Source organism: Saccostrea cucullata, unplaced genomic scaffold (assembly GCF_032062105.1).
Source record: "Saccostrea cucullata isolate Sc308-1 unplaced genomic scaffold, CSIRO_AGI_Scuc_v1 ctg36, whole genome shotgun sequence".
Lineage (NCBI taxonomy): Eukaryota > Metazoa > Mollusca > Bivalvia > Ostreida > Ostreidae > Saccostrea > Saccostrea cuccullata.
Window position 1 is genome coordinate 217,883 of NW_026930674.1, and position 17,118 is coordinate 235,000.

A 17,118-nucleotide genomic window follows, 5' to 3' on the forward strand; every position below is an offset into this window, starting at 1 on the left:
AAGCTTCAACCAGTGTGAACAATAAATGGTTTTGAATGAAATACGTGTATATATGACCCTGGATTTACAGAATGATAATATTTCCACGAAAGAAAATGTCCCCCTTTTTTAAATTCATTTTTTCCTGTGGGGGAAAATTCCCTCGTAATTTCCGAAGAAATTATAAGTTATTAAGGAAAGTGCAAAATCTAAGGGGAATTTATAAAAGATATTTAAACTTTACTCGAGAAAAGAAAAAAAAAACAAAAAAAAAACAATATACAAAGTGTTGGCAATTTATCATCAGCATGTTATGAGCATTGTCGGAAAATCGAACACACTTGGTAATTTATATGGTGACAGAGTTTGTGCCAATGCTTACATACACGTGTTTGGTTTAAGGTTATCAAGAATGTCCCTATCATCAAGTATTAAGAATTTTCACGTTCATTTCGCTTCAACCTGAAGCTATTGTTCAAATAAATAACATATCCAAAAAATCCAAAATTGTAAACAAAACAGCAACGTAAGTAAAATAGCATACACAAGTCAAGTTTCTTAAATCTGTAGCTTCCGGTCTGTGAGTGAACGTTAAAATTTCAACTTTCTGTCAAGAAACATCTTTTTAAAAGAGAACTTCTGAAAATCAATGAACTGTCTTCCTTAAATTACAATATTAATACTAAAAATATTTAGCCATTATTGAAAGATTGACATAATAGCATGATGCTAATATTGGATTTATTCATATTTATTTGTTCTTCTTCTAGTACTCAAAGTTTCTCAAGTATTTCGTATCTAATACAGTAATATCCCACTTATTTTTAATTTTGAACTGACATAGTGACAAAAAAGTCGATGTATAGTATACATATACGTCTACTTTGAGCCAAGAGTGTCTCCTTCCTTTTCTTTTAATTCCCCTGCATTCATTTTACCAAAAATTGTTTCTTGGATCATACATGTTCGTAATTGTATACTAAAATTTTGGAACGATCGCCACAGTACAAACGAGCTTCTTCATCAAAACACAGTCCTTGTGGTATCCACGAATTTCCTAGGACCAACAGACGCGACAGAAAATTGCCATCTTTGTCCACCAAGTGAACATTGTTGCTGAAAACATCAAACACAACAATGTTGAGAAGCAAATCACAGCATATTCCGGCGGGAAGGAATCCGGATCCGGTTTTACCGGCACCGGAGTAGACCCACCTTTTCCCGCCCGTAATATCCACCGCTACCAGCGCCGTTCGGTCTGATGTAATCACGTCCATATTGGCGTTCTCTGTTACAAACTGAGGAAGACCATAGAGAGCATCATTCTTATTGTCAACTTCGATTCCTTGTTTCTCTTTCCCCTTGGAATCATACCGCATTATCCTAGCTCGATGTTCCTTTACCATCCCAACAAGTAGGTCACCAGTATAGCGCGAGGAACATATACAAAGTGGCGTCCAATCCCCCGTCTTCTTGAAAGGGTTCATACGAAGACTTGTTTTAAATGCACTTGAGGTCTTTTGTTCATAGTGCACTTTCAAAATTCGTTTATTCTCCATGTCGGTGTAAAGAAGTTGTCCATCTTGTGTCAGTGTATGAAAACCAGCACCGCTTCTGGTTTGGATGTTTTCTATAATGTTTCCCTGTAAATCTAATAGAATCAGGGAACCACTCATGTCACTAACCCACATGGTATTTGACGCTGTGCAAGAAATATGGCATCCTGACTTAGAAGTATGGTTTGGCAGAAGAACAGTTTTCTCCCATGTTAATGTAGGGACGAGGTCGGAAGATTCGTCAGATTTGGCGACAATGGGCCACTGAGCAGACGTTAAATCTGGATTGTCTACAACTGGGTTGTTTTTGAAAACTTCTGAAAAGGCTGTTGCTCTGACGACACATTGCGATGAAAATATTTCCTCTTGGCTTGTTTCCGTACAAGTCGCTGACTTTTGGGATATGTTTTCTTCGATGACACATTGAGCCAATGAAACATCTGTTTCAAGCTGCTGACCATCAGGTCTTATATTGGAGAATGAAGAACGGGATACTAGTATATCTTTCTTTTCATCACTGACTGTTTCATTTTTGTGTTCGGATGTTGCGTCTGTTGTGTTTGAATTCAATTTTGCTGGACGTGCGTCTGTCACTGATGTCGTCTCTTTCTTAAAGCCTTTGGACTCGCGATCGCCTTTTTCTTCCTTCTCTACTACTTTTTCGGTGTAGCATACGACCTCGTGATGTTTTGTGGCGTTGCTCCTCAGATGTCCTTTCCTGCAGGTTTGACAGAGGTCGTCATGGCATGAATTGCAATGGAATTCGGCATTTCCATCACAAATTGTACATAGTACAACGTGCTGAGCAGAGCTAAGCGATATATCATCCATTCCTTGGCACCCTGATAAAGAAAAATGACATTGAGACGGTTTGTAGCTTAGATAAAGTCTTTAAGTGCACATCTTTATATATTACAAATGATAAAGAACAATACTGTTAAAGTCATATGAGACTGTGTAATCTAAAAGGAAAATCAAACTTATACATGTATATTTCAATTTTTAGTTGCTTTCTCTGTGATAACTTTTTGAAAGTTAGGTGAGTTGATTTCTTGTTCATTCAACCGGAATGTAAATTTGCCAGGCGAGAGGTCATGAGCAAAGGAGGCCTAATATGCAAGTAAACCTCGTGCTTCTCATTTTGTGTTTGATGTCAGTGGGTGGGGACATAGGCCATTGAATCGTTTTAATCCGACTTTTAAAAAAAATGGAATGTAATATTTTTAATTTTTTTTTTTTTTTTTTTTTTTGCTAAACACCTCATTTTTTGTAATAGATCTAAAAGCTTGTGGGTTGGGACTATTGAAATTGACATTGGAGGCCTCGAGTATGGTTGAAATTTATTAGAATTTTTAAAAAAAATTATCTAAATTTACAATTTTATTTCACAATGATGAAAATATAAGGAATTGCTGTCTAGTTTGTTGAGTATGGCAGTGACATAAACTATAGTTGGAAACGCAGGATATTTTATGCTTCGCCCGTTATGCAAATAATCCCACGTTTTCAGCTATCGTTGATGCGCTGGCATACGCAACAAACTAGACAGCGATTCCTTAAAGACATATATGGCGTATTTTTGACAAGTTCAGACTGACTTTCCGTTTGTTTTGTTACTTTTTAACGATTTATAACTATAGGACTTTCCCGTATATTACACAATTTAATTCAATCGCGTTTCAAAGATCTATACCACAGATTTAAAACAGTAACTGATTTATTTCCGACTCGGAACTAAATAACAGACACAGTTTAAAGCCAATTTAACAATAGAAATGTGGGGATTTTTAAGTTCAAAATCGGTGAAAAATTTAATTTGAACGTAAATAACAAGTATCATGTTAATCTACACTTAATCTCGATATTTTTTTTATTTTTTAGCTTAGATAAGCCATGTAGCTTTAAATAAAGAGTAGAAAAACTTAATATAATCTATATTAAAAGTCATATGGATCGACTTTTGAACATATCTAACCCGAAGATATAAATCTAAAGAGTTGTAAGTTTTCTAGCACTTAAGAAAATGTACTTTAAATAAAGCTTATAACGAACATGGAATAGATAAAATGAGCTTTGAATGAAATTAATTAATAAAACATTATTTTCTCATTACACTTATAAGATATTTTCTAAAACAACATTGCTTCAACGTTAAACCAACATAGAAAATATACCAGTGTGAGTTAAACTTTTCCAACGTCATATGTTCCCCACTTTTTGAATTTTGAAGAAATGAATACTAAACGTTTTGACCTTGCGCCGGTATATTCAAACATCGACCAAAACAATTTGTCAACGTATGTTGAAATATCGACAAGTTTTCAAATGTAGAATCTTTAACATTAACAAAATATGTAGAATCTTAAACATTGAAAAAACACAAGTGACGCTTAATGAAATGTGTTTATACTATAGTTAAAAATATTTTACCTTTTTCATACTTATATTGTAAAGTTCAACTAAAATGGGTGATAGTACGTGTAAATATGAATTTCTACAACTAGTTTCCATATTCATTATTGCAAATTTAGCTTTTTAACGCCACCCGGTAAACGGATATGGATCAAGGTTTTTTCCCCGAGGGAGGGAGGGATGCAAATCAACTCAAATTTCATACATTGCAGGAAAAGAAGCGCAAACAACTTGCACACACATTCTTAAAAGAGTATTTGGTGGGAGACACTTTCCCTAGGCTAATGCTTGATTTTCCTTATCGTTTTATAAGTAAACCATTGCGTGTTTCGGGGGGGTCATTTTTCCCATTACTGTCATTGGCGTCGGAAGCAAATTGAAAGTGGGGGGGCTAAGTGTAAAAAAAATTTGTTTGTACCTCCAACCAAACCTCACAAGCAAAAAAAAAAAAGAAAAGAAAGAAAGAAAGAAAGGACATTGTTCCGTTGTCCAATCACGAAAATCCTATTTCGAGGGTGTGTGTGTGTGTGTGTGTGTGTGTGGTTGGGGGGGGGGGGTTGGGGTTCAAACTTCCTTCAGTATACCAATTTTTTTTCCCAAACACTACCACTTTCCACATTTTTAACCTATACTGCAACATGTCTCTGGAAAGTGGGGGGCTAAATCTACGCTGCAATGTTCAATGCCTATACTAAGTCTATCTTTGGGGAAAAAGTGCCCCCACCCGGTTCCGACGCCTATATGACTGTTACCTAGAAATTTAATAATTCCGAACTTTTCAAAGTGGAGGGAGTCTGGACCTCCTCTAGGTCCTTGTATGCCGGTAAATTAATTATACATAATCCCTCCGGGAACTAAAGTAAAGCAATCAGTGTTAACTGTTATTGAAAACTTTATGCACTTTCGATGACAAATGTACACGTAAAACGATAAAGGGATTGAATTTAACACAATCGCAATTGGTTAAAAATGCTTGTCATTGGTCGTTATCAACACTATGAATATACCTGTTCAACTGGCATGGAGATAATAATAACCTACCGAAAGTTTGATATGAAGGGCATTTAAATAAAATCTTTCCATTTCATAGTTGAATAAAGTACATGTTTACATGTACAGAAATGCACATTACCGAGAGTTTATGTTTAGATGACGGCCCTGGCCATGGAAGGTTTCACAAAATGTGGCGATCGTTGTCCCCGAGTAACCTTTGTATACTAAAACAGAAACCACTGACAAATTTTCAATCGTCGATTGATAACATTTACACATTACAGTGTATTTCCTCGTAAAGGTGTCCTAATCAAAAATTAGATATAATTTCATGCATCTACATGAATGTTTACTTACCTGTGTACGGAGTACCGAATCAACTAACATTTAAATCGTAAACCTATTACCACACTCTCTATTAAACAAAGTTAAGCTAAAAATTTCTTAGCGACGTTTCGAGTAATTTGGAGATATGTGCAACATTCAATATACTCTTCTATAATCTGCTTTTCGATCAACGATAAGTTTGTTAATTGAAACATTCATTTGAACATTTTTAATAAAACATATCACTTAAATACATTTATTTTCATTTTGTGTAATAGAAGGTATACATCACAAATCAATGATAAGTTTGTTAATTTAAAATTTATTATTTGAACATTTTAAATAAAACATATCACTTTAATATATTTATTTTCATTTTGTTTAATAGAAGGTATACATCACATCCCTCACAAATTATTGAAATTAAGTGTTTGATTATATATTAAAATTTTATTTAAGTACTTGAGTATCTACAATAAGTTGAAAAAATAACTACCATCCAAGTTTAAGATTTTTTTTCTCAAAAGAAGGCCCATTTTCATTCTATTAAAATAAACATGCTCCAAGATTCAAGCTTATTTAAATAGTCCTAAACATGGTTGGTTGTTCCTGTTTTTTTTTTTTTTTACTTCATCCATGCAAGTTTGATCGATTGAGGGAATGTATATATACATGTAGATAAAATCCATTTTAAAGCAAAAAGTGTCCGTAGGAAGCAATTTCAGTTAGGGGAGGGGCACATGCAGCCATACATTTTCAGTTGGGGGGGGTATCATCTACCAAACATTCCTTGACAAACAAACAAAAAAGGTCATGTGACGTTTTTATTGAGAGGCACGAGCATATAGTATCTATGTTTTCTTAGTATCTATGTTTTCTAGATTATGGGGGGGGGATATTTTGGACGCCCTGGAAATAACCCGGTCGGCAACGAAAATGCAAAGGACTCACTGGTCGAAACAAACTTGAACATTCATGTGGAATATTGCATTGATGACTACAAAAAATATAGGGAAAAAATTTTGACAGCCTCAAGTTAGACAGGCGGACAAATGTTACAATAAACCCAACCTATATTTAAGATTTTATAGGAATACTCCACGCCATGATAGAAAAGAAAGAAATTAGAATTTAACAAAGTTCGATCTTTGGTTACAAACTCGACAATCAGTTGATAGTATTTTCAAATCTCAAGAGGCAGAGTGATGGGAATTAATTAGGACTATAATCTGTTTACATAATTTTCAATTCAATTCATTTATTGAGAACACTATCATATATCATGAATACAATAATTAACATACATAAAATAAAAATATTCCAGTAAGCATATCAGGTTTGTTGAAGGTTTTCGTTCCTTTCTTCATATAAAGTTTAAGATAGGAGTTTCCTGTAAATTACGCAATTTAAATCAATCGCGTTTCATATATATATATCAGAGATTTAAAACAATAACCTATTTTTTTCCGACTCGAAATTAAATAAGACACCCGGCGTACAGTCTAAAGTTAACTTCATTATGGGATATTAAAGTAAAAAAAATCGGCGAAGATTTGAATCTGAACGTAAATGACAAATATCATGTAAATTTACACTTAATTTTTTAGCTCGATCAGAAGCTGTTATAAAGGATTTTTTTTTAAATATTAAATGAAAATCATTCATACAGAGGTCATTTTCATCCTATTGGCCATATTTATTACACTTTAAAGGAAATATCATAAAATTGTTTGTTTGTTGTAGTTTTTATTTCAAATTATATTATTACATTGTATACCTTTTAAATAATTTACGAATACTTTTGGATCGATATAACAAAGGAATATAAACTTCTCTGAATATTCACATTCGGATGCCTTAATTTAATGTATTCCCTAAATAAAGCTCCCTGAGATATGAAGATTTTCTTGTAAAGTATTATATTTATATAAACTTTAGGTCTGAATTCATAAAGAAGGAGAACATTTTGAGATAAATGAAAAATTGTATTTCCATACTTATCCGAATAAAATATTTTGAAATTCGGTAAGGAAGGTGTGTTGAAATCCGTCACGTGACAAAAATATGGCGGACGTTCCTAACACAAATCCGTTTCTTGATGACGAAGACGATGAAAATACGGTGGTTGCGGCTACAGAAGTGGTTAACACTGAATTGCAAGATGCAAAAACAAGTGAACATCATGAACTTTCATTAGATTCGCTTGCTGCAAGCCTTTTGAAGGAGAATTTTGTTTTGACAGCCCTTGAATTTCACACAGAACTCTTAGAGACCGGAAGAGAAATCCCACGACTTCGAGACTATTTTTCAAACCCTGGAAATTTTGAACGTACAAAAGACGAATTTGGGACTTCATCACTGCGTAATTATTTTGTTGTTTCTAGTTTTGAACAAGTCATTGAAAGTATCTGAATGTTTATCAGCTGTTTATGGCAAAGTTTTGGACCAGTTTTCTCAAAAGGGATAAAAATAACCAATTTTGATATATACAAATACTTGTAGTATTTTCTTTAGTTGGAGGCTCGTTTTAATACTCTCCCATCATCAACTTCTCACTAGTGAATAACAACACTAACAGTAAAGCACATTAAATGAGTGCTAGATTTATTTTCGCGTTGTTGATAAAATTGTCAACTCTTGTTTTTAAAATCTAAATGTTTAAGGAATTTTGTTAAAAGTAAGGGACATGAATATTGTCTTAGAGAAATGTTAAATAATAAAGTTTAGTTTATGTTATGCCCCCAGCAACTTTCTCCCCGTGTGGTAAAACATGGTTCATTATCAAGTTGTACAGCAAAAATAATCATATTGATCTAAAGCCTACAAAAAGTTTTCTGTAGTTTCAAATATATTATATGCTTACATATGAAATTTACAAGGGTCATTCAAAAACTAAGTAGGCAAAGTGAATTTTGTATCATTTTTAAGAAAATCAAAATCAAGATATTTTCATTCTTAAAATTTAGGGAAAAGGAAAGGCAGAATTATTGGATTATGAACAGGAGACACAAGAGCACCCAATTTGAGGGTGGGGCACGACACCCCTCTGTTTTCTCCCTAGCCTGAACACTGACGTGTGTTGTCAAGTCATTCTTAACAACATTGTAACATAAAAAACTTAACATAATCAATGTCTAATGAGAGTTTTGCTAAAATACTCCTCTACTACATTTCAAAACAGTTTCTGATATCTTGCCCACTCATTAATTAAAATCACTATACCACTTGATTTTTTTGTTTGCTAATAATTGTTTATATATCATAATATAGTTTAGCAGTATTTGAATGTGTCCTGCTTTTCCAAGTTTGGTAATAGTGAAACCCCTGTCGGTTTCCTTGACCTTAACTAACTCTTTTGACCAGATTTTTACTGATAAAGTCTCCTGGCAGATCATCTTAGTGTGCATCAAATATAAATGTGTAACACTTGTCAAGTAGGGCTAGCAATAGCAAAATTCTAATGCAATTGTTTGCTTTTTTAATGCATTTTGATTGGCTAATTCACGGATGTTTGAGGCAGTAAAAAAGCATTAATGAGAGTGAAAGCTATTGATTGTGATGTCATAAAAACACAACACTTCATGGCAAATTTCTGTTAGCAAAACTTAACAAAATGTTATGTAAACAACAAACAAAATGCATAAGTTGCATTAGAATATGAATCTTTTCATTTGCAATGTGCTACCATTAATGCTGATTTAACAGTCACATCTGTTTTACAGGCTATGCTTATAAATGCATTTTTTGCAAGTGTAACACAAAATTGTATTGCTATTCACTTCTCCATGTCATTCTGCAACATCATCTTTTTGGGGCTGTTTTTTTTTTTAGGACTACCTGTTTTCTGTTGATTTTGAAGAAGCAACATATTACCTCACAGTAGGGAATATTACCAGTAAATGAAGAAATGATATATGAATGTTTCTTTGAATTCACTTTCATTTTAGCAATATTTTAGTCTTGTTTATGGAATAAGATGAGTAATATTATTTACCTGGTATTTTATTGTTAAGGAAATAACAAATTTGATAGATTTCATCGTCCCATTTTTTAATTTTTTACAGTTTTAAATTTAAATTAATTTTTGAATATATCATCATTCACGAAATATTTCAATTATTTTATTCAAGTTATCTGGGTTTATTTTTAAATTATGTCTACCAAATTTTCTTTTACATTCAATTTATGCTAAATGAAAAGTCTACATATTTTTTTGTTTTTGTTTTTGAATGACTCTTATAAAATAAAATAAATTAAAATGTTCCTCTATGACAATGCACTATAATGGGTTTTACTGTACCAGTATATAACAAGTTGGACACGATTAAATACATGTACCATATAAAAAGCCATACATGTCATAAATTACTGTTTCTAAAGCCATGTATTTTAAAACAAATTTTCATTAACGTGCAGTTGTAAAACACTAGATTCCTTTGTCATATCTATAAAAAGATTTAAGATGAAATTTCTTGCATTTTTTTTATTTTGGTAGGTTCGGGAGTCCCAAAATATATTAAGTATTATTTATGATTGGTCATTATAAATAAAAATTTTCCTTTGCTTTTATTTCCTTTCTAACTAATTTGATAAATCTCTATTACAAATTTTAAGTTTATATATAAATACATGTACTGTAGAATCACATATTTTCACGGGGTCAAATTTTTTAGCTTTGAGGAAAAAATATTGGTTTGTGGGAGGTTGACTATGTGGTTAGAGAATGCTAAGTAGTAATGCATATGAAATTTTAAATATCAAGGTGGTCATAAATTTGTGGGTCTTTCCATGCTTTAAAAACAATGAAAATTAACTCCCCGTGAAAATTTGTGATTTTACAGTACCAAAAGTATGTAGCCTTGCTTTTTCTTCAAAAAGCTTATAGATCTAAAATGCCATTTTATGATATCAGCATTTATTATTTATCCAACTGTGTATCAATCAATTTTATAGTTGAATTATGCAATCATGTGATGTTGTGATCTGACTTTCTGGATCATCACACTCTGTTTTTCTGAATCCATATCACCACTTTCTGAAACTGATGACGTAGTACACAATATATTTTTTCTTGTGTATAAAAAAGTTCCTTAAAAAAATGCTTTGTTTAATGAGTAAAAGGTATATAATTCCTCACAAAATTTGTCTTTAATTATATTTGCTTATTTTAAAGGGGTATATTATAAATTTTTCATTATAAAAGTAACTAGATAAGAAAAGCCTTATCATGTCTCGTTGACAAGCAGGGATCATCTGATCACACCTCATTTGATCTCATTTTCTGCACCTGTCAACTTGATGTGATACTGTTCTTTGGATCAAGTTACTGATGTACTCTTTTATAATTATATGTATTTTCAATAAGATAAGAATGATCAATACACAGGGCTCACAATGGGTGTGACTGATCAACAGGGGATGCTTACTCCTCTTAGCCTCCTAATCCCACCTCTGTTTTTTTTTTGTTTGTTTGTTGTTTTTTTTTTTTTGAGATCAGTCACTGTTTATTACCTTTACCTTTTTTTCATTATGAAGTCTGTTGTTTAATGATTTTTTTTATAATAACAGATAGAACATCCAGTATACAGACGTTTGATTCTCTGGACTTTGCCCGCTATTCAGATGATGGAGGTGGACAGGTGGATGAAAGAGTAGCAGGTGTGAAATATACACATTTATGTAACAACTAGAGTTGACACTTAGAAAGATTCTGATACATAAAATTTGAAATTATTTAGCTTTTCATAAATTTTCCGGCTCAATTTTCATTATATATGTTGGATTTCAATTTTTGATTTAAAAAAAAACACTTATGTGTTCTATCTATTCAGACAATAGCAAGTAATTATTATGTTCCTATTTAAGGCAACAGTTCTATTTCCTTATGCTGCCGAACAGGAAGTACATGTAGTACTGTATTACAGTTCATTTTTCTGAACAGTAATCCTCCTTTTGTCCTTGTGTAATACATCTTCGCTAGCCAAGGGTTTTCGGTCCAGTCCACTCCCCACTTTATGGGGAGCAGAGTGGACTGAAAACTCTTGGCTAGTGAATGTGTAAGTTACACAAAGGTGTCTCTTTATTCTTTATCCACAATGCTGCACACTTCAGACAATTTACTGTTTTTGCTTCTTTTAAGTCACTTATTAAATAGTGTGTACCTTTAAAAGTAGGTATCAGGCCTCATTGTTCAGTAATAAAAATATTGCCCCCCAGAAAGGTGTATATTGAGGGATTAATTAGAAATGCTGTCTTACATGTATTTACATCACTCTGTTTCATGTCTTCTTTTTTCTGTTCAGTTCTGGAATTTGAACTTAGAAAAGCACAAGATTCCATCAAATCTCTTCGAGCAAGCTTAACAAAAGAAGCAGGTAAAATCAAGTAGTTTTTGCAGACAATTTATTTATTAAAAGTATGAAAAATACAGTATATGCATGAAATATTAAAGAAAAAAATTGCAATAAAATTTTCTAATGATGACTGGTTGTAGCCAGTTAAATAATTTACTATATACATTTAGTAGTCCACCTTCTAATATGTATTAATCAAACTCCACAGAGAATGAGCTTGGGTCTACAGAGCAGGTCAATGAGGGGGTGGTCACATTGGGACAGGAGGAGGCCATTAAACCACTAGAGAAGAGGGCCATTAATTTCCTAATCAACGAGTTCCTCCTACAGCAGAACTACAAACTCACGGCTGTCACCTTCTCAGAGGAGAACGAAGAGCAGGTAACTCTTTAGCTACCTCTCACAACTCTAAGATCCTAGATGTGTTATGCACAGCAGAACTTTTTAAAGTTTTAATGTGCAAAAATGAAAACTGGGATTTTTAAAAAATATATATACAATGTACTGTACATTTATTTATATGTATTATCTCAAATATCTCTCAAAGCTACAAAATGAGATTAATGTATTGTCACTGTTAACTTTTTATGTCACAAAATCAATCCTGTTGTAAACCATCCCTTTTAATTAGGGCCCCGCAAGGATTTGCGGGTGCCCTATAGTAATCACTCTGTCTGTCCGTCCGTCCGTCCGTCTGTCTAGCTGTCTGTCTGTCCGTCTGTCACTCTTCCGTCCACAAATTTTCTGTTTTTTTCTAATAACTTTTTTTATGGTTGCCCAATCAAGTTCAAATTTGGTATGGTAGTTCAGTAGGCAGAAATACATATTTTGATGCTAAGTTTTGTTGTCTATGTCTTCTGGTTTAGAGCTGGGGTGGTGGGGTAGATTCCTTAATTATGCATTAGAATGAACGGGCAACTTTTTTTATGGTTGCCCAATCAAGTACAAATTTGGTACAGTAGTTCAGTAGGCAGAAATGCATATTTTGATGCTAAGTTTTGTTCTCTATGTCTTCTGGTTTGGAGCTGGGGTGGTGGGGTAGATTCCTTAACTTCATAATAGAATGCATTGGCAAAGAGAGATAACTGCTGAAGATGTTCACATTGTAAACTGAATGCTGCTAGGAGTCCCTTGAGATTAATTAGCTTTCCTCCTGAAGAAAATCCAGAGCATTATCTTTATCTGTCACATTGAGATTAATTACCACCTCTGTCTGCAAATGAAGTTTGTTTGAAAGTAATATCAATTTAGAATGCTATGAACACTCTGAAATGTGGATTTTAATATAATTTTTTATAATTTATTTTTGTTTGATAGTTATAATTTCATTGAAATTTAAAAAAAAAAAGAAAAGAAAAAGATTAAAGAAGTTTTTTTGATTTACTTCTTTTCACTTTTTTTTTCACTTTTTTTTTTAAATTAATTCAAGAATACATGTTTAATTAATTTTTAATGTAGTTGTATAAAAACCCCATTCTATCATTAACACTGAAAAAGTTCTTATTGTAAATTCAGAAGAAAATGATGAGAGAGGTACAATTAATCCCTTGGGATTAATTATCTAGCCTGCTGCAGAAAATTTAGTAGGCTTTTCTTTATCTGTCACTTTAAGATTAATGAAAACCTTTGTCTGCAACTGCTGTTTGTTTGAAGTTAAGGTCAAGCCTTCATGATATTTGCATTCATTGAAGGCTGGCATTTCATAACACAAAGCTTCATAATTGTTTAAATTTACATTCAATGTTAAGTTGTTATTTACTGCCTAATGTAAATACAAAAATATTATTTTCAGGTTCTTGAATATTCAGGAATTATCATTAAATTTTAAGAATACAGTTGCTGTTGCATATTCTTCATAATCATTCTGTAAGCTGCACCCTTTTAATTCTACCCCATGGCGGGGCCCTTGCTGACTGGTCAGTTTTCTAGTTTTGTGCTACATGTATGTTAGGATTTTGAGGACTTTTAATTTTGTGCTGTGTTAGGATTTTGAGGACTTTTATTTTTGTGCTGTGTTAGGATTTTGAGGACTGGGATGATGTGGGATTAAACATGGCTCGGCCACCGAGTCTGTTACACCTGTACAAGGATTATGGGAGCCATGTTGTCCCACAAACTGAAACCAAGGACTCCTCCTGCCAGGTAGATCTGGACCTGGAGGAAAATCAGAGGAGGGAGGAGGAATGGAACGATCTGAAATCTCAGCTGGTAGGTACAGAGGAATGGAGCGATCTGAAATCTCAGCTGGTAGGTACAGAGGAATGGAATGATCTGAAATCTCAGCTGGTAGGTACAGAGCAATGGAACGATCTGAAATCTCAGCTGGTAGGTACAGAGCAATGGAATGATCTGAAATCTCAGCTGGTAGGTACAGAGCAATGGAACGATCTGAAATCTCAGCTGGTAGGTACAGAGCAATGGAATGATCTGAAATCTCAGCTGGTAGGTACAGAGCAATGGAACGATCTGAAATCTCAGCTGGTAGGTACAGAGAAATGGAATGATCTGAAATCTCATCTGGTAGGTACAGAGCAATGGAACGATCTGAAATCTCAGCTGGTAGGTACAGAGCAATGGAACGATCTGAAATCTCAGCTGGTAGGTACAGAGGAATGGAATGATCTGAAATCTCAGCTGGTAGGTACAGAGGAATGGAACGATCTGAAATCTCAGCTGGTAGGTACAGAGGAATGGAACGATCTGAAATCTCAGCTGGTAGGTACAGAGGAATGGAACGATCTGAAATCTCAGCTGGTAGGTACAGAGGAATGGAACGATCTGAAATCTCAGCTGGTAGGTACAGAAGAAATTGGGTGGTTAAAGGGGCAGAGGTATTTTGGGAGGTTGGAATATGATTTGTATGAACCAGTTTAAACCATGTACTTATATTTGTTCCCTTTTTCGATTAATATTAATAAGTTTATCTTGCATTATCTCGACAGGAATCAAACATTGCTGATTTTGAAAATCAGATTTCAATCTTGAGAACAGAAAACCAGAACTTGATGTCACAGATTACTCAATTCCATAAGTAAGTTAGATCCTCAGTTTACAATTGCAGTCTATTTCATCTTTTAATTTCTTTTGTTAGTTAATTTTTTTTTGGATAAAAAGAATTTATACGTAATAATAAAAAAAAAAATTATGAGTTTCTTGGTGAGTAAATCCGGTTGGTATATTTCATGACAAGCACTAGAGTGAATAGAAAATATGCCAGTGTGCAAGTCTGTGATTTACTCACCAATAACAATACTTATTTGCTGACTGAAAAACATTCCATGTAATAAAATCTGAAACACATTAAAAACTTTCTAGCCAAAGATCTGAAAACCAGGTGATATACAGTTCTGCTCCTCTGAAATCTTCAAAGTTATCCAACCAGGAAGTAGATTACACAGTGGGTGAGGAGAGCCCTGGTGTGGGTGAGAACAGTAATGAAGAATGTGATCATAAAACAGTGAACAGCGAGTTAGTGATGGACACGAATTGTGAAAGTGAGGCAAAAACTGTGAAAGAAGGGAACCAGTCAAATGATAAAGACATGAGTGTGGAGTCACATGATTTTGTTGTCATAGATTCAGACCACAGCATAGGTGACAAAAGTCCCACCACGAAGGAAAATTCCAGTCGAGAAAATCCAGACCCTGAATCAGGGAGGTAGGTGTACAACAACAGAGTACTTGATCTAAACATTGTTCATAAACAACAGAAGTCTGTTGATAATACAATGTAAAATCAAGGGCAATGTTAGAGAAAATTTCTAATGAATATTTCTGATTTTACAGACATTTATCACCGACCTTTAGGAAAGCTTTATTAGATGTTTGTTTCCATGTTTCTAAAGACAACCGTATTGTACATGAGGTAAGTGAGTTCAGTATATTGCGTTGTCAGAGGAGGTGCTTTAAATTTATGTTTCAATAAATAATTGCTTATTTTTCTCTTAAGTTAGATATTTTACATCTGGAATTGCATTTTGAACCTTTTTTTCAGATTGATGACTTGTTAACTTATGTTAATGATTTTTTGACAGGTATCCCGAATCATTGGTGCTGACAGAGACCACATTGTGACAATGCTGGCTCGCTGTCTTCCTCATATAGTCCCCAACGTACTCCTGGCTAAAAGAGAGGTCACAATTATTCTATAAATAAAAAAAACTGTAAAACTGAAGTGCAATAAATATTTTACTCTTTTTTTTTGGTTACAAAATTTAATTTGATTCTTAAAATTTGAACGTAAGGAAATTGAAAGTAAATCTAGAAAGTCAAAACTGCTATTTATTTTACAGTCAGATCTGTGTAACGTAGTCAAATTATGTACATGACTGTTATTCAATTCTTTGACATGTTTCTTACAGGAGTTAATCCCCTTGATATTGTGCACTGCCATGCTCCATTCCGACTCTAAAGAGAGAGACAAACTCCTCAACATTCTCTTTAACCTGATCAAAAAACCTGACGAAGAACAAAGGTTTGGTGATTGTGATTAAAACTATTTTCTTAAAGCTTTGTCAACATTAACTCAGTAATGAAAATGTCTAGAAATTCTGGAAAAAAATTAAGCCTAAACAAAAACTTGTCTTAAAAACATGATTGTAGATTTTTTGCCATGACCAGTTCTTTAGTTTGATCTTTTTTGTTTGATAGACAGATGATCATGACGGGTTGTGTGGCCTTTGCCCAGCACACAGGAAGTGCTCGTCTGATTGAGGAACTCCTCCCTCAGTGTTGGGAACAGGTAGGTTATCTAATGTTTTCTGGAATTTGAACAAAAATGTAAAAGCATGGGAAAAATTACAGTGACATCATATCTCAATTTAATTTTTTAGCAATAATATTAATTTTATAGGTATACATGTACAAATTATTTTATTAATTCAGTTTTTCCATTTTGATATGTCCCAGAACTCTCATTATAGTAATTTTTCTCTATATGCATGTAGATAAACCACAAGTATCCAGAGAGAAGAATCCTAGTGGCTGAAGCATGTGGTGCACTGGCATCCTACTTACCAGTAAGTATAGTTATACTTTGTTTATTCCCATTCCACCAACAGTTGAGAAAGCTTTGATTACATACTAGAACATAGTTCCATGAGTTCTTTGTACCAGGCAGTTATTTTCCACTGCCTGATATTTTAGGTCATGTAAATCCTTTATGTTGAGCTCACTCATCTTTTATTTTTAGATTTTGAGCTTCCTCACCATTTTTTTTCAAACTGAGGTTTTGAGCTCACACATATTTTTTTTTTTCAGATTGAGATTTTGAGCTCACTCACCTTTTTTTCATACTGAGTTTTTGAGCTTTATACTCGTTCTTTAATTTTTTCAGACTAAGATTTTGAGCCCACTTATCCATTACTTTTTTCAGACTGAGATTTTGAGCTCACTTGTCTTTTATTTTTTCAGACTGAGATTTTGAGCTCACTCATCCTTTACTTTTTTCAGACTGAGATTTTGAGCACACTTATTTTTTGTCAGACTGAGATTTTGAGC

General features: G+C 33.5%; 2 protein-coding genes across 2 annotated transcripts in view; one reads left to right on the plus strand and one right to left on the minus strand.

Annotated features, from left to right (window-relative positions):
- Window positions 1–246: 246 nt before the first annotated feature.
- Window positions 247–5,202, minus strand: LOC134229559 (uncharacterized). Its single transcript, XM_062711305.1, has 2 exons — window positions 5,080–5,202; window positions 247–2,377 (listed from the first exon to the last, which is right to left on the minus strand). Exon 2 carries the CDS (start codon window positions 2,364–2,366, stop codon window positions 936–938), a length of 1,431 nt encoding a protein of 476 aa, XP_062567289.1. The 5' UTR covers window positions 2,367–2,377; window positions 5,080–5,202; the 3' UTR covers window positions 247–935.
- A 2,124-nt stretch (window positions 5,203–7,326) lies between these two features.
- The window catches only part of LOC134229567 (RAB11-binding protein RELCH homolog), a 59,931-nt gene continuing 50,139 nt past the window's right edge, over window positions 7,327–17,118 (plus strand). The window contains exons 1-12 of the mRNA XM_062711315.1: window positions 7,327–7,629; window positions 10,836–10,925; window positions 11,570–11,641; window positions 11,829–12,001; window positions 13,640–13,828; window positions 14,563–14,651; window positions 14,936–15,277; window positions 15,406–15,484; window positions 15,654–15,752; window positions 15,981–16,093; window positions 16,270–16,360; window positions 16,566–16,637. Of these exons, the coding sequence (XP_062567299.1) occupies window positions 7,332–7,629; window positions 10,836–10,925; window positions 11,570–11,641; window positions 11,829–12,001; window positions 13,640–13,828; window positions 14,563–14,651; window positions 14,936–15,277; window positions 15,406–15,484; window positions 15,654–15,752; window positions 15,981–16,093; window positions 16,270–16,360; window positions 16,566–16,637 (1,707 nt within the window). The 5' untranslated portion in view covers window positions 7,327–7,331. The remainder of the gene's footprint in view (window positions 7,630–10,835; window positions 10,926–11,569; window positions 11,642–11,828; window positions 12,002–13,639; window positions 13,829–14,562; window positions 14,652–14,935; window positions 15,278–15,405; window positions 15,485–15,653; window positions 15,753–15,980; window positions 16,094–16,269; window positions 16,361–16,565; window positions 16,638–17,118) is intronic.